We start from the raw sequence: 22,512 nt of genomic DNA, 5'->3' as shown, positions 1-22,512 counted from the left end.
AGACTCCCGCCACCATCAGAGCAGCAATACCCCCCACCCAACCGGTGGCAGCACTGCATTCATGAATGCAGATGGCGTTCATGACGCAGTGCCTTATTCACGGATTTCGCAATTTGCGGGGATCACGAGACCATATCTCCCGCGAATGGTGAGGGTCTCCTGTAGTTTACAAATTCAACCATTAGAGCCATGTGCAAAGATCAAAGGAAAATATCTTTTTTTCTAAAACGTGAATTTTTTTTCATTGAAAAACCCTGTCAGCACATACTCTAATATGACAACATACTGTGTGTATTAATATATTTTCAGAGCAAAGGCTAAATTTAAAAAAAAAAAATCACAGACCACAGGAACCCTTTCCATCCAGCACAAAAAAACATCCTCTGGAACTTAATTTCATATGGTACCACTCAGTAGGATTCTAGGTAAGAGAGTTCCTCTGCATTTATGAAGAGAGCACAATGAAAACAGGATTACTTTAATATCCTTTTCGGGTTCACTTCCTCTTTTTTATCACTCAGATCTGATATTCTGTGCTTCAACAAATGTTTAGATCTCATAAATTGGCATTTTTTTTCTTAGTCTGATATCACAAGACAGACACACAATACCACAAAGAAGCACTTGTGAAAAATAAAGCTAAAGATGCTAGTTAATTCAGTTTAACAAAATGTAAGTTTGCAAAAGAAAAAAAAAAGATTGAAAAATAAAAAGTGGATCCCATCCTATGGGGACCACAGATAGTTCTGCAAGAGAAAAGTTCAGTGCAAATAAACTTGGGGGATGACTTTAACAAAGCTATTTTATATACATAGTGCAATTACGTTTTAAAAAAGATTCTTAGTGCTGGAAAAACATGTTGCGACTGGGCCATACAGATGTTCCTGCTCTCTTGCTGAAGAGCTAGAGATGCCTCAAAAATGAGCTCTGAAGCCAGCGGGGATAGAAGTTTACTCCTTAGGTTGCCCCTATGGGAGCCCAATTATTGATATGCTGACCACCCTTCTGCCAGGGAAGGGGGAAGGCTAAAGGACTCCCTTTGATGGGTCAAGCTCCTGTTCCTGGCCCATGTGGAGCTCTGGGGCAAATCTAGTTTCTACAGGAAACCCAGGATGGATAGAGCCATGGGGGAAATGTCCTTGTCCCTTGGACAGCTCCAGGGTAACCCCAGTTTGTGCATGTGGCAGGAGGCAGCTACCATGGGTCACTCCTTCCTGTGGCTTCCCAAGATGGGTCAAGCCGCACTACCTCTGCCCCAATCCTACATGCATATCAAGGTGACTCCAGTCTACACAAACTGTGAGAGGCAGAAGCAGCATGGCTTGACCTGTCTGGGCATCTCCAGGATGGGTTGAGCTATAGAGGATGGGTCCTGCCAGTCAGTTGGGAGAGAGATTTCCCTGCAGCTGGATCTGTGCTGGGAATATCCAGAGATAGGTTAAACCATACTGCCCTTGCTTCCTAATCTTTGCATTGCCCTGGCCTGTGATAGGGAGTTGGGGACAGTGGTGGACAGCAGGAACAGTGTGGGTACTCTTCAAGTGGCATCAGGGTCTCCCCAGAGCTTCCTGACAGTTCACTGCTGGGCTATTGGGAGCCAGAGGTCTCCATCCTTCTCCCCTTCTGGGCCAGGGAGTGCAGAGGACTGTGGGATTATTGGGGTTCCTAAGGACCTCAAGAAAAGCATACAGCTGTTCATCAAACCAGTGAGAGAACACTGCGTGGGAGTAAAGGCTTCCTATTTGATGTAATCTCATTTTTTCACGGAAGAACTGGTTTTCTTGTATTTTTCAAGCTTCTACCTGTTCTGTGGAGAGTGGGAGAGAAAGAGAACCTCCACGTCTAATGCTGTCAATCTAGCACTTTGCCAGTGACAAAGATCCAAGTTCACTTAAAAAAAATAAATGTTACAAATCTCAGCTTTTGGAGCCTGCCGGTCAAACTTAACAAAGTTTTGTCTCAGTGAAATGCAGGATTTGATCCGTCAGCAACTGCAGCATGAGGTAATGTGAACACTTGTTCCAGTCTGACAATTATATCACAAGTGATTACTTAAAGGTTGTCAGGGGAGGTAAAAGTGCTGGGGTAACTGGCAGAGTGAATCAGAGACCTGGCTGGTGATCTGTATTGGACAGGTGAATGAAAGGAATCTGGGAAATTTGTGGAAGCTGTTATTGCACCAAATTCTATTGGAAGAGGTGTTGATAGGTCACAGGTAAGCAGTGCAATGAGAACTGGGAATAAGAGATACTCTTTTGTGGCCATGAAGGCTGTCCTTAAAGAGATGCCTAAATCTATCACACAACTTGATTTGACTCAGGTCCAGTTTATTTTTTACCAATTTCCACTCCTGGCTATATGGAGCAGGGGCAGAGGCCACTTATCAGCATCACTCCCCCACTCCTTGGTGCCCAGCTAAAAGCTGGAGATTTTACCCTCTTACAAGTGTTACTGAATTAGCAGTAGCTTTTGGCTAAGCAGCAAGGGGAGGGGGAGCAATGCTGACAAGTAGACCCTGCCCCAGCTCCATGCAGCCAGTGTTCAGACATGGTGAGTCCATGCTGAGGCAGGTAAGACCCTGGAAAAATCTTTTTTCCTTCCTTCTGTTTTCCCAAAGTATGCATCTTATTCAGGGAGCAGGGTAAGGCACATGGTATTTCTAAATTTGTTGTTCATAAAACGGTCAGAAATATTAGCTGATGAAAGTAAGTTTCATTGGGCTGTAACAGAGGGTTGTTATTAAATTGTCCACCTATGCTAACCACGTGTCTAGGATCATTGTCATAAGGATGATCCTGCTTTGAGCACACGGTTGGACTAGACTACCTCTTGGGCTAGGGACAGACATTCAAAAAGCCCAAGCCTGAATTGATTCAATCTTTGCAAGTTAGTCTAACCTGCAGAGAGTGACCCAGTTTCCAAGTGGGTAGATGTTCCCTTTTATTCTGAAAATGCAGGCACATGCCTGCAGTCACTCAGGCCAGAAGCCTGGGGGCACTAGAGCAGCCCTTCCACAAGAAAGCTGAGCTGGGGGGGGGGGGGGGCTTGGCCCAGCCCCCGCAGGCCTGAATAAGACTGAGGTGTGGTTTAAACTCCAATCTTCCCCTGCAGGGTTCAGAGGGTGGGGGGGAAGAGGGAGTACCTTCTGTGGGGGGGAGGAGAAGGAGGAGGAGGGGAGAGCTCTGCCTGCCCCAGTGGGGAATCCCAGCACACACTGCTGCCTGGCCCTGGAGGGAAACTCTTCCCCCTCCTCCCTCTTCCCCATTGCCATGGGACTGGGAGGGGGGCTCAGTTCGGTGCTGGGGAGGCTCTTCCCCCTCCTCCCCCCTTGCTGCTGTGGGGTGGGGAGGGGGGCTCTGTGAGGCTGCCTGGCCCTAGAGGGGGATTCTTCCCTGCACTCCTCCCCCCACTGTGGGGCGGGGGCTCTGTTCAGTGCTGGGGGGGACTCTTCCCCCTCCTCCTTCCTCCCCCCCGCCCCCACCCCCATGGGGTGGGTTCTGCACGAGGCTGCTCAGCCCCAGAGGGAAACTCTTTCCCTGCCCCCTACAGGGCGCAGAGTGCTCCGTTCAGTGCTGGGTGGGACTATTCCTTCTTCTCCTCCTCCTCCTCCCCCTGCCCCCCACTGCTGTGGGGTGGGGAAGGGGAGCTGTGTGCGGCACTGCCTGGCCCTGCCTGGCTCAGCTGGGGCATGGGAAGCATCTTTAATGGAGCCACAGCTTCTGGGGGCGACCCCACCCCGATGGCCTGGACCAGCCTTGCTCAGCTGCATGGTGGGTAAGCCTCCTGTTTGCACTCGCTCCACTCATGTCACCATCACTAAGCCCCACCCCTGCAGCCTGGCCTGGGTCCATCATGCAGCTGGGCAGCCTTGTATAGAGTCCCCCCCCCAGCCCTGTGATGGCAGCAGTGCGGGGGGAGGAAAAGTCCCCCTTTCACACAGAATCCCCTCTTCTCCAGCCTGGGAGGAGGAGGAGGAGGAGGGGGAAGACTCCCACACAGCAAGAATAGAGCCCTCCCTTCCTGCCCAGTGGGACAATCGACTCCGCATGGCCCTGTTAAGGTGAAGGTGGCAGAGAAAAGGGTTAATTCCTCCTTCTGCCCCTTCTGTCCTGAAGACAGGGTCTGCCCGCTAGAGGGGCCACCACCACAGCCCCCTCCCATCTTCTCCCTGGTAGACAGACATACCCCAGCTGTGGTGGGGGAAGGGGGGAAGAATTAAACCCATCTCTGCTCACTTTGCCTTAATGGGGCCATGCTGGATGACGTCTTGCCATGTCCTGTCCCTGCTGCGACTAGAAAGCAGAGGGGCAGGGCCAATCCTGCTCTGGAGCAGAAAGCAGAGCCATGCCCAGAGAGCACGCTGGAGGGTCTCTGTGTTAACTTGAACCAGGAAGGGGTCTGGGACGCGTTGCATAAACCGGTTTGAGCCAAATCAGATAAGTCTGATACTAGTGTCAACCAGGTTTATCTCAACCTGGTATCAAGCATTTTTCAACTGGTTTATGTGCACTGAAAGTCTGTTCTGTTACAGGTTTAAACCAATTTCTGATCACTTAAACTGGTTAATGTATAATGTCTGTCCCTTGTCTTGAAGTTTAAATCTCTTCCTTCCATCCCTACTTTTCTATGATTCCATGATTTTATATTTCAAAGAAACATTGAGTGATGGTTGGTGTTTTAAATTTATAGCTAATGGAACAGCTACAATGTTAACCTGGTTTATTTAGGTCAAAAGAGGAGAAAAGTTAGAAAAATGAATTCAGAAAATTGGAAGAAGGCCAAGTCTAAAACCAAAAGAAGAGAAAAGACAGAGGTTTTCTCTGTAGAAATTCAAGACAACATTTATCATCATTACTGTAATATTTAGTACTACTAGTAGTACTACCATTGCCACCCAGCCCTAGTTGATGCCAACAGTGCTAGATTCTGTATAGGCAAAGTAATGAGGACGGTCTTTGCTCCAGAGAGCCTAAAATCAGCATGACAGACAGATGCAAGAGATGAAGAGGCTCTTGCACAGATGCAAGGGATGAAACTGACAACAGTTTACTGAAGCATATTAAAAGGAAGTTAATTTGCAAATATTTGTGGAAGGAGAGGCTGAACACAAGCAGTCAGAGTGGATTTACTAAGAACAAATCATGGCAAACAAACTTGATATAGTGTATCTGGATTTCAGCAAGACTTCTGACAAAGATCCACGTGACCTTTTCATAAATAGATTGGAGAAATGAGGGCTAGAAAAAACTACTATGAGGTGGATAGACAACTAGTTTGACAGTTGCAACCAAAGGGTAATTATAAATGGATCCACATCAGCATGGCAGAAGGTTCTGAGTGGAGTCTCACAGAGGCCTGTGCTGTTGAACATACTTACTAATGATTTGGACGCTGGAATCAAAAGCTTCATGAGCAAGTTTGTGGACAACATGAAACTGGGAAGGACTGCAAACACACTAGAGGAAAGGAGCAAAATTCAAAAGGATCTTGACAGAGAGGAAAGCTGGGCTGGAGCTAACGTGATGAAGTTCAATGCTGACAAATGTAGGGTGCTTCACCTTGGGTAGAATAATCAAAAAGTACAAATTAGGTGACACATGGTTGGATGAAAGCACTATAGATAGGCCCCTACCAAATTCACAGTGGAAGTGAGCTGTGCTGTGACTCCTTTAATCTTGCAGGTTTCCCTGCATGTCCCTCTGCCACCAATGGTGGAGGGGCCCAGCTTGTGGCTCACTCCTGATCAGCAGGGAAGCAAAAACTGGTTTTACACATGGCACCATTTGTACCTCCCCACCCATCAGCAGTAGGACTGCTGGGCCCCCTTGGTGGTGGGGAGGTAAAAATGGCACTATGTTTAAAAATGTGGTGTTTGCTCCCCTGCCAATCAGGAGTAAGCTACAAGTAAGGCCCCTTTGCCGATCAGTGGCAGGGGGGTACGTGGGGGAACCTGTAAGATTAAAGGAGTTGCACTGCAGCCTACTTGTGCCATGAACTCAGTAGGGCCCTAACTATGGAGAAGGAGCTAGGAATCTTGGTAGATCACAGACTCAGTATGGTCTGAAATGTAGATAAATGTGTTTTTTTGCCCTGAATCAACAGAAGCAAGACAGAGGAAGTGATAGGGTGCCTCTTTACTTGGCATGGTTAGGCTGCACCTAGAATATTATGCACAATTTTTGGCTCGGCATTTTAAAAAGGACATGGAAAAGTAAGAGAGGGTCTACAGGTGGATGAGAAAAACGATAAAGGGCTTGGAAGGTAATCCACATGAGGAAGGGTTGAAGAAATAGGCAAGTTCAGCTTATGGAAAAAGAGCTTGAGAAGGGACATGACAGCAGTCTTCAAACATCTGGATTAGGGACAGACATTCAAAAAGCATAAGCTTGAATTGATTCAGTCTTTGCAGGTTAGTCTAATCTGGCTAGGCTGAACCAGTTCATAACCATACAGACATCCCCTCTGGACTGAAAAAATGCAGGCACATACCTGCACTGGCTCAGGCTAGAAGCTGGGAGGGGGTGCTAGAGCAGCCCTCCCTTCCCTTCCATAATGCAGAGCTGGGGGAGGGGCAGGGGGCATGGCCAGGCTCTGGTAGGATGCTCTGACTAGGGGGGGGTCCCCTGTTCTCGAGTTGATAACACAGCATTTAGCACCCCATCAAGAACACAAAAGCCTTTCTCATTAGTTCAAGCTCTTTTTATTTTCCATGGAAGGAACAGAGGAATGCTAGGGGACTTTGGTATAAGTTAAACCAGGAAGGGGTCTGGACATCTCTAATGTCTGTCCCTAGCCCAGAGGTCCCTTCCAGCCTTACTTTTCTATGATTCTATGATAGAAGGGCAAGGTTGGGCTTTAAAGGTGAGAGAAACAAAAGCAGAAGCTACAGGTCAACACTGCTCTAACCCAAGGCTGTCCAACTGGCAGCCCATGGGCTATATGTAGCCCCTGAAGGATTAACTTGTACCCCCAGGCTCTTGCTCTGGGTGCCTCCCATCGTTTGAGTTCCTGCCACTGCAGTCTCTTCCTCTTTCCTCCAGTTTCTGCTATCTGCTCCTGCCTGGGGTGGGGGTGAGGTGGTGGGCAGAGGAGGGAAGACAGCCTGCAAGAATAAAGGAACCTGTAGCCAAGGGATATGGGAAGAACTTGGGAATCTCACATATGCAAGAGTGCTAGCACAGTGTGACAGGGGAGGGAGAGGGGATGTCAGATAGTGTGTATTCTGAGGGGGCACTGGCATGGAATGGGCGGTAGGTGGTACCTGCCACACAGTGTGGTGGGGAACACCACCTACTGGCATAGCACAGACTGAAGCCCAGAGGGTGTATGGCTGGGGAGCCTGTGACAATTTAGAAGTTGGACCATCCTTGTCTAAGAAATGTCACAGACAAGGTTGCTTTGTAAGCATCACAAAAGGGGTAGGCTCCAACAGACCAACAGTTTTTTGCATCACACAATTTGTTTTCTATTCCTCAGGTACAGATAGAAACCGTTAACAGTTATCTAAAATTTTCATCTTGATTTTTTTCATAAAAATCTAGGACAAAGACTTTCCACTAAATCTTTCTTTTTTCCATTTAAAGTAGCATTTGTCATTTCCATTATTACAGATCTAAGATCCACTCTTTAGTTCATTTATCTGCATTTAGAAAAATCGAAGATAAATTTGCCTTAGGCAACATTCTCTTAGTGAATATTAGTGAAACTATGGAAACTTAAGCCTTAACAACATAGGGGACGGAACAGAACTAAATGTCTGAACTGTTTCTCTCTAGTACAGTCAACTATGGAAACTCAATCTGGTCATTGAGCCAATTTCCTCCACCTGAGCTTTTCAATTTGACAAATGGTAAAAGACAGCCATGTCTTACTGATATCTGTTGGAGCACCCTCCATAAGCATATCCTTAAGATTTCATTTTAGCAGGAGTGCATTTAAGATTTATTAAAATTTAACTTTACTTCCCTCAAACATTTTTATGTTGTATGAATGTCCCTTTTGCCATGTCCTTTTTTTTTGCAGGTTTTTTGCAACTTTGCTTGAAAAGTTATTTTAATTTGGCCTTTTCATTTTAACAACAGTTCCTTGTAGAGCTAATCTAAGCAGTCTTTCATACTTACTCTCCCAAACTATTCTCATCACCTTTCTTCACTAGCTGCCTTTCAGTTTCACTCCTGTGGTTGTGGGTAAAATCAGGAATCTGGTTCCTTATTAGAGCCTTTCAACTCTTGTGCATGGGGGAATATTCTGCAAGTGACTCATTCATAGGCAAAGCTAATATAAAATATTATATACCTGAAGATTTCAAAGAGACATTTTGGTACCTTGTGCTGACCTAGAGTAACCTGACAACTGTAATAAAATTAATGTGGAGAGAACATAAAGGACAGAGCAATAATAAGTTATACCAGTCACTTTTCATTCCCATTCTTTGAAAACTTCTATGAGACACTGCAATAATTAAATCCTCACAATTCAGTACAAATTCTTTTGACACTTGGAGTGTGAAAATTGTGGAAATGATTTGATATGGATTAGTCCTGCCTAGCTGAAAATTGCTGGACTAAATTTAAGACAGGGAGAGAGTCTCATTTTGGTCCAGTTTATATTAGGGAGGTCTACTCTGGTGTACTTATAACAGTATAGTCACCCAGTGAATATTTCTCTTGTGTAGATAGGGCTTCCATCTGTCTCTCTTTACAGAGGCTCTTTATGTCAAAATTAAATGGGTTATAGCTATAAACACAGGTAAAGAGTTTTTACAAGTGCTTCTCCGTAAAACAGAAATGATGGAGTCTGAACCATTACACTGCCAGTACCACTAGTAGCATTATTATAGTTTTAGTTCTGTGACTCTACAAAACAAAAACGCTAAGGCATGGATAGTTCCCTCCTCCACTCTATTCTATTAACATATAACAAAAACAATAAACCAGAATTTTTTTTGTAAAAATGGAGACCTAAATCAGTCAATTAAAGGCAAATATTTCCTGGAATTGCAGTCAGAAACAGACATTTGAAGACAGTCACCTATGAATGTGCAGACAATCTTATTTATCTTACACACTTAAGTATTTTCACTAACTCTTACCCCATAATGATTTCACATACAAATCCACCTGCATCCCAAATTGTTTTACATCCTTTGTTTCATATGTCAGTGTTAACACAAGATGTTTCAATCTAAACTGCTTAAAAGTCAATTTCTGGCTATGCTATCATACACCTATCCTCATTACAATTACCTCAATCTACCGAGAAGTGTTAAAAGCAGACATGATGCTTTAAAATAATTGGCAAAAGGATACTATTATTAGTCCAAAATCAATATATTGTTGCTTCCAGATTTAAGATTAATGTAATCTGTGCTATATACTGATCTGCCCCCAAAATATTTTCAAGTTACCTATGTGCTTGTTAATATAAGGTACAAATATTTCTAAATACCAGAAGGAAATAAAACTTTGCATTTAAAATTCTATTCTGTACCATATAATTATTGTGAAACCAGCGACAGCAACATTTATTGTGTATGCTTTACTGAAAAGACAGAATTAATACTTGGCAGGACTTAAAACTGATGCAGTCTACTTGTAGTGTCTTTCTGTTATTGAGTTCAAGATAATCTTTGGCATGGCTTCATACATTTAGATTGCCACAACTGAAGATACTATAATGGATGGCAAGAGACCATCTATTGAGCTGGATATTAAAAACAAAACAAAACAGGGACAGTCACAAAAAATACCATCTCTTACACAGAAAGGACCATATCTGGTTTTATGAGCCAGTGTTTAAAATGTATTTAAGTTCATCACTTATGTCTACTGGCAGGAACCAGTGAGGATAAATACAGGAATTATCTCTTTTTGCCAGATAGCTTTAAATTCAGGAAAGTTGCAGACATCTCCTAAAGCAACCCATCCTAGCAATAGTGAATAATGGTAAGTTAGGGCCAGGAAAATAAGTCATAGATTTCCCTGGTTGTTACCAATCTGCTCTTTTTTTGAAGTTCAATTCAAAAGAATCATTTCATTTCCTGGGCCTGCCAGACCAAGCTGGAGAAAGTGGATGCAAGTCTCTGCTATTCTCTAACATAATGGTGCTCAGCCTTTTGGTTCCATGAGCCAGAGGAGTGGTGTGGGGCTGGTCCATGGGCCTGATCAAGCCCTCTGTGCCAGGATTAAGCCCCAGGGCCCTGGAATTGCATCATGTACTGGGATTGGGCCCTGAGGGATCAGTGCTACTCCTGCATGCCCAAAATTGGACCCTGGGGCCTGGTGACACTCCTGGCTCACCCTGTACACTGAGATTGGGTGCCTGATCCAGCACACAGGGCCAGGGGCTCCCCTTGGGTCTGAAAGTTTGGCAGCAGGGGTGTGGTGCCACAGGTCCTTCACTGCCAAATTTTTGGACCTGTGGGGAGCCCTGCAGGTTGTAATACATGCAGCAGTGGGCCACATTTTTTTTTATCGCCATTCCCTTGCTGGCCAACTAACATACTATATTTTAGAGAAGCATTACCAATTAACCAACAGAGGCCTCTGTAATCGAGATGAAACCAGAAGCCATGGTCACACACAACCAAAATAGCTAGCTATGGAGGATCCACTCTCCTTACCGATTTCTGATTCCCTATTATTTGCAGCATCCTATTATTTCCCATCGGGAAGCGTTTAAAACATTTCAGTAAACAGCACCAAGAAATACTTTAAATGTATAAAAAAAACAAGTATTTTATAGAGAAAAATTTTTAACTGCACTTCAGAAGCTAGAATAGCAATTAGTATATTTTGTTTTAAAAGTATAGCATTATTTTTATACCCACAACAAAACATGGACCTGCAGAAGTTTTCAAGCAATCTTCTAACAGCTTCATACGAGTCTTCTGGAGCTCAGGACTATCCCATTCTTCTGTTTCTACTCCCCAGTACAAGTCTATGACCTGGAAATCAATGTATAAAATATTGTTAGTTTATTCTTTACTGCATTTTCCATCTATATAACATGATGCACAGAAACTCAAGAGATTTCATTTCCTCTTTGACAGTTAAATTGAATTCCATTACAAAGGCAATGGGTTCTATTCAGAGCTGATGGAAACTTCCTGTGTGATCTTTGGCAAGTCAATTTATCTGTTTCATAACCCAGGGTTTTCTCCTTTTAAGCTTTAAACCCTTTGGTATAAGACCGTCTCTCACTATCTGTTTGTACAGCTCTGAGCACAGTGGGGTCCTGAACTCATGTAAGGCTTTCAGGTGCTCCTGTAATGCAAATAAAGACATAAAGGAAAGACTGTGGGTGAAACCCTGGCCCCAATGAAACCAATGGGAGTTCTGCCACCGACTTCAATAGGGCCAGGATTTTACCCCTCTGTCTTTCAAATCAACAGATCAATCTACCCTGTGTTATAACACAGAACAAAAGGTAGAACAAGGTTATATATTGTAATGTCACTCTTCTAATGTTACTCTTCCGTCATTCCTTTACCGTTTGCTGGTTTGTAAGCAAAGACTTTATGAATATATAAAGGCAGATGTCTTGCTGTTCAGAATTTCATTTGTAGCTACAACTTCAGTTTTACAATGTTAATAAGATGCAAGAAAATGCCTGTAAGAAACTGGGATAAGGCTGCTAAATTTATTTAAAGAGATTAAGTGATAAAGTGTGGTTTCACTACATATTTTAACTTGAAAGGATGGAATTGTCTTTATTACAGAAAATTTCACTTAAAGGAACCGAATCCAAATGTCTGTATTATTTAAAATAAAATAATGGTGCATCATGCTGAGATTTTCTTATGCCACTGTAAATTAACACAAAAATCTATTATCAATTATAAACAAGAAGCATCTAGTGTTTATAATAGTAGCTGGAGTGATGGATTTGGTGCCAAATTAAAAAAAATTAAAACAAACATTGGGACATGCCGTTAACTGTTATTTTTATATGTATTCTATGCATTGTTGGCAGTGCTTGGAGGTCATGATCATGTAGCAAGTGCATGGCTAGATGCTGTCTGGACATCTATAATGTTCACTGACTTGCGTGGCAAGCCATATGAGGAAAGGCTGAGGGATCTGGGACTCTTCAGCTTGAAAAAAAGAAGGCTGAGAGGGGACCTGGTAGCAGCTTACTGCTACATTAAGGGCTTGGTGAGCAACTGTTTACCAGGGCACCTGAGGGGAAAACCAAGAGTAATGGTCACAAACTCCTGGAAGACCGTTTCAGGCTCAACATTAGGAAAAACTACTTCACAGCTAGGGTGTCTGGACTGCGGAATAAGCTCTCTCCAGAGGTCATGCAATCACCTACCCTGGAAATCTTCAAGAGGAGACTGGATGGTCACCTTGCTGGGGTCACCTGACCCCAGTTGTCTTTCCTGCTTGGTGCAGGGGGCTGGACCCAGTGATCTTCCAAGGTCCCATCCAGCCTTACTATCTATGAATCTATGAAAAACACACTGTAAGGTAGATAGAACTTGTACTGTAAGAACTAGCACCATCTAGTTAAGCCACTTGGAGTTCTTTCTAATCTCCAACCTAAATTTCTTCTGCTTCATGCATTGCACTAGTTGGTTTCAATGTAACTAGTTGTAATAATCACATTGCATGTATGTGTCTGCTGCATCAGGGCCAAAATATATTTTACAAAACACTTTCCCCAACCTTCTGTTGGAACAGGAGACTTCTTTGCAGGCCTTGACATCTCACACTTCCTCTCTCTCTTTGATTTCCTCTCTTTTCAAGTCTCATCAGAAAACATCTCTTTGCTTCCCTTTTTGTTCATCTTTCCCTGCTGGTTTATCTTTATAGTTTTATTACCAAACTTGATACTGTATTTGTCAAATGCCTGAATATCTGAATTACATCTAAAATAACTTAAATATTTCAGTTATAAATTCTCAGCTCCAAAAACTTCTGAATTAAAAGCTAGAGGAATTTATTGTGTAATTCAAGTATTTTCTCAAGCATCAAAGCCACAAAACTCAAACAAGAAGTAAAGAGAACATTGTGGCAAGAGGTGTGGTGTGCATCTTTCCTACGTGTTAGAAGAAGTGATATAAAACAGGCTGGGGGAGGACCTTCTCAGCAGCACAGCAGTGGAAAGGGATCTCAGAGTCAAAGTTGACACCAAGATAAACATGAGTTGTCAATGTGACGAAGCGATCAGCAAAGCTAACCACACGTTATCATGCATTAGCAGGTGCATGATGAACAGGTCCAGGGAGGTGGTACTTCCCCTCTACGTGGCATTGGTCAGGCCACAGTTGGAGTACTGCATCCAGTTTTGGGCGCCGCGCTTCAAGAGGAATGTGGACAACCTCGAGAGGGTTCTGAGGAGGGCCACCTGTATGGTTAGGGGCCTGCAGGCAAAGCCCTACAAGGAGAGACTGAGGGACCTGCATCTTTTCAGCCTCCACAAGAGAAGGCTCAGAGGTGATCTTGTGGCAGCCTACAAATTTATCGGGGGGAGGGGGAGCAGCAAGGAATAGGAGATGCTCTGTTTACTAGGTCACCCCTTGAAGTAACTAGGAACAACGGCCACAAACTGACTGAGAGCAGGTTTAGGTCAGACATAAGGAAGAACCTGTTTACGGTAAGCGTTGCTAGAATCTGGAATGGGCTCCCAAGGGAGGTGATGCTCTCCCCTACTTTGGGGGTCTTTAAGATGAGGCTAGACATACATCTGGCTGGGGTCATCTAACCCCAGCGCTTTTTCCTGCCCCAGGCAGGGGGCCAAACTCAATAATCTACTGAGGTCCCTTCTGACCCAAGCATCTATGAATCTATAACTTTGCAGTTACAAAATATCCTACCAGCATTTCTACAGCATACAGAAAAACCTCCTGCAATTTTAGGATTTTGTCTTTACTGTCTCCTCACTCTGTAAATCTTACCTTATGTCTTGTACACAACACAAATTCATCCTGATTCATTACAGTGTGGTTATCACTATTAATGAGACTAAGTGCAAATGTCACCTTCCTAATCGCACCTGCTCTTAGGTGTTCTTTTGAGTCATAAAATCTTTTATAACAGAAAGAGAAAGCCTGGAAATCTGCTTTTTCATAATTTGGGTTGTAGGATGAATCTCTAATGCACTGAGCTTTTATGCTATTCTATTCTGGATGTTATAGCATTATAACATCATTATTTAGGTGTCTTCTGTTAATGCTTTATGAAGCATCATGAACAACCTCTGCAATACGTTTGATGCTTCATTTTCGCCCCAGGCAAACAAGAATGTGCAATGGCATGCTTTAGTGTTTTTTTTGTTGATTTTTTTAAATACACATATGCAGGGCGCTCTATATCTGTTAGGGAAAGCAGGTCAAAGAAATATGTGCTCATGCTTAGAGCAGGGCATGGTGAGCTTTGTGCTTGTCCTTAATTGCTGCAGGAGTGTATTTCCCAAGAAAGATCTGTCAGCTGAGCTTTACTTTACTGTAAGTGTGTGTTCCTTCTGAATATGGCAGCACTTAATGAGACTTCACAGGTGCTACACACAAGTGAATGCTTGGAGCCATAGTTATAAATGGATAATTGGGTTTCACTCACTTCATTTGCCTCCAAAGATCCTCGGAAATCTGAGAAGGAAAATACAGGTGAGGGACAGTGTATTTGAAGAACTGTGCTTATGTGCCTTTTCCTTTCTCTCTACTCAAAAGTGAAGTCAAGGAGCTCTAGGTGTTTTCCATATGCCGATACATTGTCATTGTTTTGTTCCAGGGTGGAAGTGGTTCTCAGCAAGTGTGGCTTTGATTTATGGGAATGCCAGCCACCTTTTATACAGGCTAAAAATGAGAGCAGTGTCCTTTCACAGCATCTGATGAAGTGAGCCTGGATTCAAGTAAGCTTATGCTATATGTCTGTGATTAAGTCAGTCTACAAGGCACAAACCTATCCTGACTTCAGCAATTACATGGCCATTTCTTTATTGAAAACAAACAACAGAAGGCACTATTCATGGTAGGGATCAGTAGTGGAAGGCTTCACTAAGACCTAGTTTGGGTAGAACAAGATGGGTTTCCTTAGGAATGTTTTAAAACACTAATCAAATCATTGATTAATGAAGTGTCATGTTTCTGTCTGTGTCAGACCAGAAAGCAAACAAAAATCCAGGAGAAAACCACAAAAAAAATTCAGAGAAACAGAGGATGCAATGCCCTTAAAAATGTAGTAGCAAGAAACCTCTCCTTGGGGCACCAGACTGGCTGTGGAGTGGGCTTGGATTTCTGAACAAGAAAGATGCCTCCTGCTGCTTGTTCTTATAGTGTTCAGGGAAACAGGACATTAAGCACATGTTTTGCAAATAAAAAGGATGCATTATAGAAACATCTGATATGTATAATACATTTCATCTTCTAAGTGAAAGAAACATACAAGGCCCGAAATATTGGTTAGCTGCTTGGGCCATGGGACAACAGACTTATATGATAAATCTGGACAGCAATATTTTTAAATGATAAATCTTCTGCACCCACAGTTTACTTCTCACTGGGAGACATTCAATCAAGTCTTGTATGATTGTATTGACAGTTAGAAAAATGGGAAAAAATCTCTAGAATAAATGCGTATGTTTTATTGCTCATAAACATACGTCCATCACAGTTGTGACTGAACTCTTCCATATCCTGAATAGTAACCTATAACAAATGTCCATAAATGACTTTATACCTAATAACTTAGCAATTATATATACAAATGAGTATGTATGCATAACGCTGCATACAGAAAATCAAAGGCATCCTTTTGAACAGTTGCCCTAACATCTTCTAAACCATCATTGAGAGCTGGTGTAATGCCATCATGTTACATCATGACTTCACAGTATCTTGTTAGAACATGATTCTGTGATGTTGCATTGTAATGTGATGATTCACTGTCAACAAGTTACAAATCAAACAACACAATGTTTGAAAAAAACTGTCTTGCAAGGCAAGCTGTTAAAGATGTCATCCCTGTGAATGTACACAGAATTTAGAAAAAGGGATTTACGAATTCTTTGCCTTGCATATAATAAATATGCATCTATTGAAATAACAGAATATCAAGATAACTATATCTAATGCTGAAGTTATTTTTTATTTGTATTGGAGAAAATGGCAAGTGTTCTGCCATTATTACCCAGTAATATTGCCAAAAGGGGTTGGAGATCTGTTGTTCTGTATAAATACCGGATACCCAAGTTTGACTGACTTGGATCTGTTATAGCATCATATATATTTTTTAATGCTTTCATTCATCAGTCAGTGTTCTCCATTTCCTTTTCCCAGTTTCTGTCAAAACACCCCCAACCACTTTTAAAGATCACTCAGTTTCTTTTCCTTATTAGTTAAAAGAAGCTAGCTCTTTATTTCATATATCTTTCTGTATGTTATATGATCTCTCTCAGCTGTTGAAATGGACAATATTGTAAAATTATTAACAAAGTAGGCGGCCTTTTTGTTCAAAGCTGAACGTCTCCATTTATCAGACATCTTTTTTCCTACCATTTTGTCCTGTGTGCAGGAACATGACCCTTGTGAATAGCTGAAAATTATCCTGAGATAATATTTCCAAAACAGTCAGTTGTTCAGTTTAACCCCCTACTCACCAAACAAGCATATCTCTCAAACTATTTAAGGATATAAAATGCCAAGTGTCCTGGATCTTTTTAGCTTATTTTAAGTCTATATCTTAAACAAAAATACAAATATAAATGCCAGCTTTTCAGAAACATTTTCTTAAAATGTTCTAGTCTGGAACAAATAAAATCTACTAAACAAACAAATGCAGAGGAGCAGCTAATAAATTCAGTCATACTTCCCCACATATGGTGATTATGTCCCACAGGAGTAGCCAACAACTTTAGGAAGCCTGACGGATCAGATGTTTTGCAACAATTGAGACCCTGTTATTGGTAGAGCCAGATGACTCAAAGAAAACTGGAATGCTGATTATATTAGAATGAATTTCATTTATGTCATGATTTATCAAATAGATGGTGACTTGAGGATACCCTATAGTATGTTACTTGTAGGGCTGTGCAAAGCTTTGGATTGCGATTCGGAGATGATTCGGAGGCCGAATCTATGAATCCAAATTGAATTTCTAGAAGCTTTAGACTTTACAAATTGATTCAGAAAAGATTTGGCGATAGGGAATAATGAGGAATCAATGAAATATCTATAACTTTGTTGTTTTTTGAAAGGGTAAAAGGTAAAGTACATATTTTTTCATCCATCCAAGTTCTGTATGTATTACAGGAATGAACTAATGTCTCCTTCTCTCTATCTGGAAAGTCCCTGCATTTCACAGGCACTACTGTAGTCTAATGAAAGTAGTGATGATGGTGAGTTTACATGTTAGAAGATAATCAAAAAATAAACATTTTCTCCACAAATGCTACCCCAGAATCACTCCAGAATACTTCCTTACTTTTTAATTTTTTGCAAAACTTTTCCTGTGAAGAGTAATGTGAAAACTAAATTTGACTCAATGCCTTTTAGGGATCCCCTGTTTTTAAGGAAATGCAAGTCAGATAAATCAACTTCTCTGCTTGTGGGGCAGATCACCACACCTTCTCCTATATAAAGACTTTCCTGGGTTTTGAGACTTATGGCACTCAGTCTTCAGATAATGGTTGAAGCTATAAAATAAGAATTTTTATTTTGTAAATACTGACCAGAGGAAGAGGATTGCTACTTATCCTTCTCAGCAAGCATATTCATTGATTATTACTGAAGTAACAATTGCAGTCTTTCACTTTTTCACACTATAGGTATTTTGATATTTTTATCATATCAGGACAATATAGTCCACCTCAGGATGTGTTTTTGCTTGCAAGTATGGTGTAAAGGCATTTTGTTATATATAAAGGAGATGTTAGTTTATTTTGTTCCCTTCTTTCTTTGAGGTGTCTCTCCAGAGATAGCTGAAGAGTAAGGCAGATAAAAAATCTGGATAAGTTAGAAAGCATCAGCATTTTCCTTGAATACCACAGGGGACAGTAAAAGAAGAAGTTGGTTTTAGTAATTAATACACTGTTAGCATTCCCTTCATGCAGTAGCGCTACTGAGACTGTCCAAAGAGATGATCAGCTGGCACCCTCATGTCAAGTTGCTTCATAACCATTGTTTAAAAAAAAAAAAGAAAAGAAATCAAACTGAATGCTATCTTTACATGCAAAAAAGGCTTAACAACTCCATTTTGATTCAATAGAATTGACTATTGAGTGTGATTAAAAAAATTGTTTTGATATAAAAACAGCCACAATCAAAATTTGTTGCTCAATATACATGCAGAGCTTTACATACAGACTGTCTTAAAAGCATTTACCACGGTTATTACTAAAGACAATGCTGCTTTGTTTTGTAAAGCTGACCTACTGGAAAGCAGTGGCACAGCTTTATGTGAATTAAGTGCTGAGGATGCTTGAAGATTTGGAGTTGTATTTGTCTGTAAAATGAATTATATTTTTTATAATAATTGCACATGTTTATTCCATCTGCCAGAGGCTCTGGTCTGAACAGTCATTCACTGACTTCAATAGGGGCTGTGGAACTGGAGAGAGGACTCTAGCTGGGACTTCATCAGAAGAACTGTCTCCACCTAGATGAGCTAGCCCCTTCCACTACATAATCTGCAGCTGCCCTCCTAGAAGAGAGGCCTGTGGAGCTGAAGAGAGGGTTTTGGTTAGGACTCAATCAGCAGCTAAAGCAAGGGAGGGCAATTATTTTGGGTGGAGGGCCGCTTACCAAGTTTTGACAAGTGGTCGAGGGCCGCAAGGGTAGGGTGGGGCCATCTTGGGACCAGAAGCCCTACCCTCTAACCCCTGACCTTTGCCACCAGGAGTCCCTCCCCTTGTCCCCAGAAGTATTCCTCTTGGCAAGGGGGTTTGCCATCTCAGAACCAGAAAAATACCAAATTATATTCTAAAAATCAACCATCTACTAAAACATTCATTAATTTGATTTAAAAAAATATTTTGTCCTGATTTATATGTTTGCATAGTGTATATAGAGGTGATTGTATAATAGCTTTAAATGAAGTCTTACTCTTGTATATTGTGGGGGATGTGGGGGTATGAGTGTGTGTGTGTGTGTGAAGGGGGTGGGGGAGCATATGGGTGCATGTGTGGGGGGGTGTGGGTGGGTATGGGGAGAGAAGGTGGCTGGGAAGAGTTGTGTCATGTTTGGAGGGTTTGTCCACAGCCCCCCTGCAGCAGGCAGAGCCCCTGCACCAGCGCTCCTCCAAGCCTGGGCTCCATGCTCCTAGCCCCAGGGCATCAGCACGAGCCCCATGCTGCCACTCACTGTCACTTCTCACCCTGTTTGTCACTGCTACCCTTCTTTGTCCCCCACTTTGGTGGTCCAGCAACATGTCCCAGCTGCAAGGCCGAGACCACAGGATGCAGCAGGGAACCACGTGAGGTGGAAAGGAACAGCAGCGGCGGTGGGCTGAAAATCAGGGAAATGGTGGGAGCAAGCAGCGGGAAGTGGCAGTGAGCGGATGTGCAGGAACAGTGACAACTGGGCAGAAGCACAGGGACTGCACCAGTGTGGGCGGAGGGCAGGGTGGCCTGGGCTCTATGGAGCTGGGTTGGGCTGCACCAGCAGAGAGAGGGGAGAGTCAGCACGGCTCCATAGAGCCCCTGCCAGCCCAGGCCCCATGCTCCCACCACCCCACTCTGGGCTCCCACTGGCACTGGTGCTGAAGTGCAGGCTCTACACTCCTGCCCAGCTATTGCTGCGCTCCTGCACATCCGCTCGCTGCCACTCCTCTCCCTGCCACTGCCATTTCCCCGCTTTCCTGCCCACCACCACAGCGCTTCTCTTCACCTCCTGCCCCCTGCATCAGCACCACATGGTTCCCAGCTGCAGTGCCGGGACCGCAGGAGCTGGCCTGGCCTGGCCTGAAGACTGAGGTGATCACATGTGATCCTCTGCCTCCCTCCACCCCCACTTATCTGAATTTCCCTCTCTGGCAGGAGGTGGTGGGAACAGCCCCAGGGTCCCAGGCCAGAAGCTTCTGCTAGGCAGAGGCTCCCAGCTGGAGGGGGGGGAAGGGGGGGGAGGGGTACAGGGCAGAGAGGGGAAACTGGACAGGCCTTGATGCTGCAGCTACTGGGTCCTGCTGCCCCTGGTGCTTTGTCATCTTTGACATGCAGCTAGGGGCAGAAAAAATATTTAAATTTTCTAAATTTTTTAGGGGCCCTGCAGGCTGGATAGAATGGCCTGCAGACTGTATTTTGCCCAGTCCCGAGCTAAAGGTTGCTGGCCACTCGAAGTCTGAAATGGGTTTACGTTTTTCATTTAGTCTGTTTTTAAGAGCTGATAATTTATGTAACCTTTGGCTTCTTTTATTTAATTTCTATTTTGTTTATTTTATTCCATTGTTTATTTATTATGCAATACTTGGCCTTTTTGTCAACACCTGTTTATTAACTGGGTGCTAAAGATTCAGCGTCTTAAAGAACGAATTCCTATGTCTGGATAACAAGTTTCTAACAGAAGGTCTTGCCATTGTAAATATGATCTTTAGCTCTGACTTCAAAAGACTATTGGCTCAAAGACTTATGGCTAATGGCTCAGTAAGGTACTTAAACCCATACCTAACTTCAACTAAGTAATCCCAGTGACTTCAAGTGTAATTCTTAACTTCTCCTTTTCAGATCAGATCTAATTCATTGCTGTTATACAAGAGGCGAAGAAAAGCTACTTCTAAGATACAGGGAGAATGAATGAAGTCCTGGCCCCTGTAAATTAATGTTGAGAACTTTGCCATCAACTTGAAATAGAGCCAGGATTTCATATCATGGCTCTCCAAATCTGGACACGATCATTCAAGAACTCTGGGTATATTTACAAAATATTCTATATTTATTTCATTAGTAATCAAGACTTCATTACTGTTCCTTTCAAACATCATTTATTGTTTGCTGGAGGAATTATTTTTAAAAATGTGGTTGCAAATATTGTACGTACTATGCAGATACTGTAACTTCATGCTGATCAAAGTAAAACTGATAATAATAGTTACCATTTATTAATAGTTTACTATTTTCAAGTGTTATCACTGGGTTATATACATATCTTAAAAGAGCAAATGTTGTCTGTTTGCTCCAGGTTCCCAGCCAAAAAAAATTCTAGAACACACAGCATTTTTTTCTTACGCGTCTTTTTATTAATACCAGCTGACTTCACTCAAGATGTTTTGACCACTTCAAGTTGACAAATTTCTAGTATTAAGTGTATGTTACTTATTTTGCATATGCTTGTATTTTGTCAATGTTTAAATCAACCTTACAATTTTTCTAAATAAAAATAAATCATTACATACATTTTAAACATAATTAACCATGCTATTTTTGAAAATTTATCATAATAGAAGATTACATCTCAGTCTACCTGAAATTCCAGCCCGTAGTTTTCCCTGCAGAATTCTCTCAGTTTTGGATACACATGTTCTCTTAGTGCATTTCTTTCAGCTATAGTGTCTGTGGTAGGAAAAAGAAAAGGTGTTGTTAACAATATTTGAATGAACTCTATTCTTTTAAACCAATATGTAGATTTCCTAAAGAAAATCTATCAGTTTTATATATTTTAAACAATCTGCACTTGAGTGAAAATCTAGTGAAGGAGTTTAAATTTCCAAACTTTATGTTTTTGTACACTATGTTTAATGTAAACATACGATTATGATACTTGATACAGAGCTGAATACATTTTTAGTAATCTAGTATATTTCAATAAACATGAGTATGTCAACTGGACTTCTATTTCACTTTCAGGGAGCTGAATTTTGGTTGACAGCAACATCTACAGAACAGAGTATGTACAGATATTTGGGTACATTATGGGAGTTTAAAACAGGCACCCAATCTAAGGTGAGCTGCGATGGAGGGGTTAGTGGGAGGGCTTGGGGAACAAGCAGGGTCCATGTAGCAGATGGCGGGGGGGTCTGGGAATACTAGCAGGGGACTTTGGGAGAGACTGGGGTGGGGAGAAGCAGGCTCTGTGGTGGGGGTTAGGTAGGCAGGCAGGGTGGATGAGGTCTGGGAGGGCTTGGCAGGATTTGGGGGGCAAGTGGGGTTCCCTCCCCATCACTCAGGACCAGGGGCTATTTTTTGTCACAACCCAAAGTTTTGAGTTTTTGTTTGTGTGTGCTTCGGCACCGCTAAATTATGTTCCCGCTAAATTGCAGCTTCCTTGCACGGTGGAGTTCTCTGCTGCAGAAGAGAACTCCGGTGCAACGGGGAATTTCCCACCAATTTGTAGCTTTCTTTGCATGGTGCATTTCTTTTGCATCTCGGAGATGCACGGTGCAAAGGAGTTCCTGCCATTTGTATGAAGATCCGTGCCACGTTATTGGCCGATTTTAAATTATGCACACGTAACGGCTAGCGATTGGCTTGCTAGCCGTATAAAGAGCTTGGGTAGCTTCCGCCCAAGTTGGAGAGAAATCACTTAGACAGCATGAAGATCTCTAAGCGCTGCGGATCCTCATGGACCCAACGCATTTCTTA

General features: G+C 42.6%; 1 protein-coding gene across 1 annotated transcript in view; it reads right to left on the bottom strand.

The window, feature by feature from the left end:
• The window catches only part of NWD2 (NACHT and WD repeat domain containing 2), a 133,789-nt gene that overhangs the window by 67,530 nt on the left and 43,747 nt on the right, over window positions 1-22,512 (bottom strand). The window contains exons 2-3 of the mRNA XM_019480458.2: window positions 21,395-21,483; window positions 10,829-10,945 (exon numbers count right to left, since the gene is read on the bottom strand). Coding sequence (XP_019336003.2) covers window positions 10,829-10,945; window positions 21,395-21,483 — 206 coding nt within the window. The remainder of the gene's footprint in view (window positions 1-10,828; window positions 10,946-21,394; window positions 21,484-22,512) is intronic.

The sequence above is a fragment of the Alligator mississippiensis genome, chromosome 2 (assembly GCF_030867095.1).
Source record: "Alligator mississippiensis isolate rAllMis1 chromosome 2, rAllMis1, whole genome shotgun sequence".
Lineage (NCBI taxonomy): Eukaryota > Metazoa > Chordata > Crocodylia > Alligatoridae > Alligator > Alligator mississippiensis.
The sequence above is the reverse complement of the archived record's forward strand: the minus strand, read 5'-3'. Positions and strand labels throughout refer to the sequence as shown.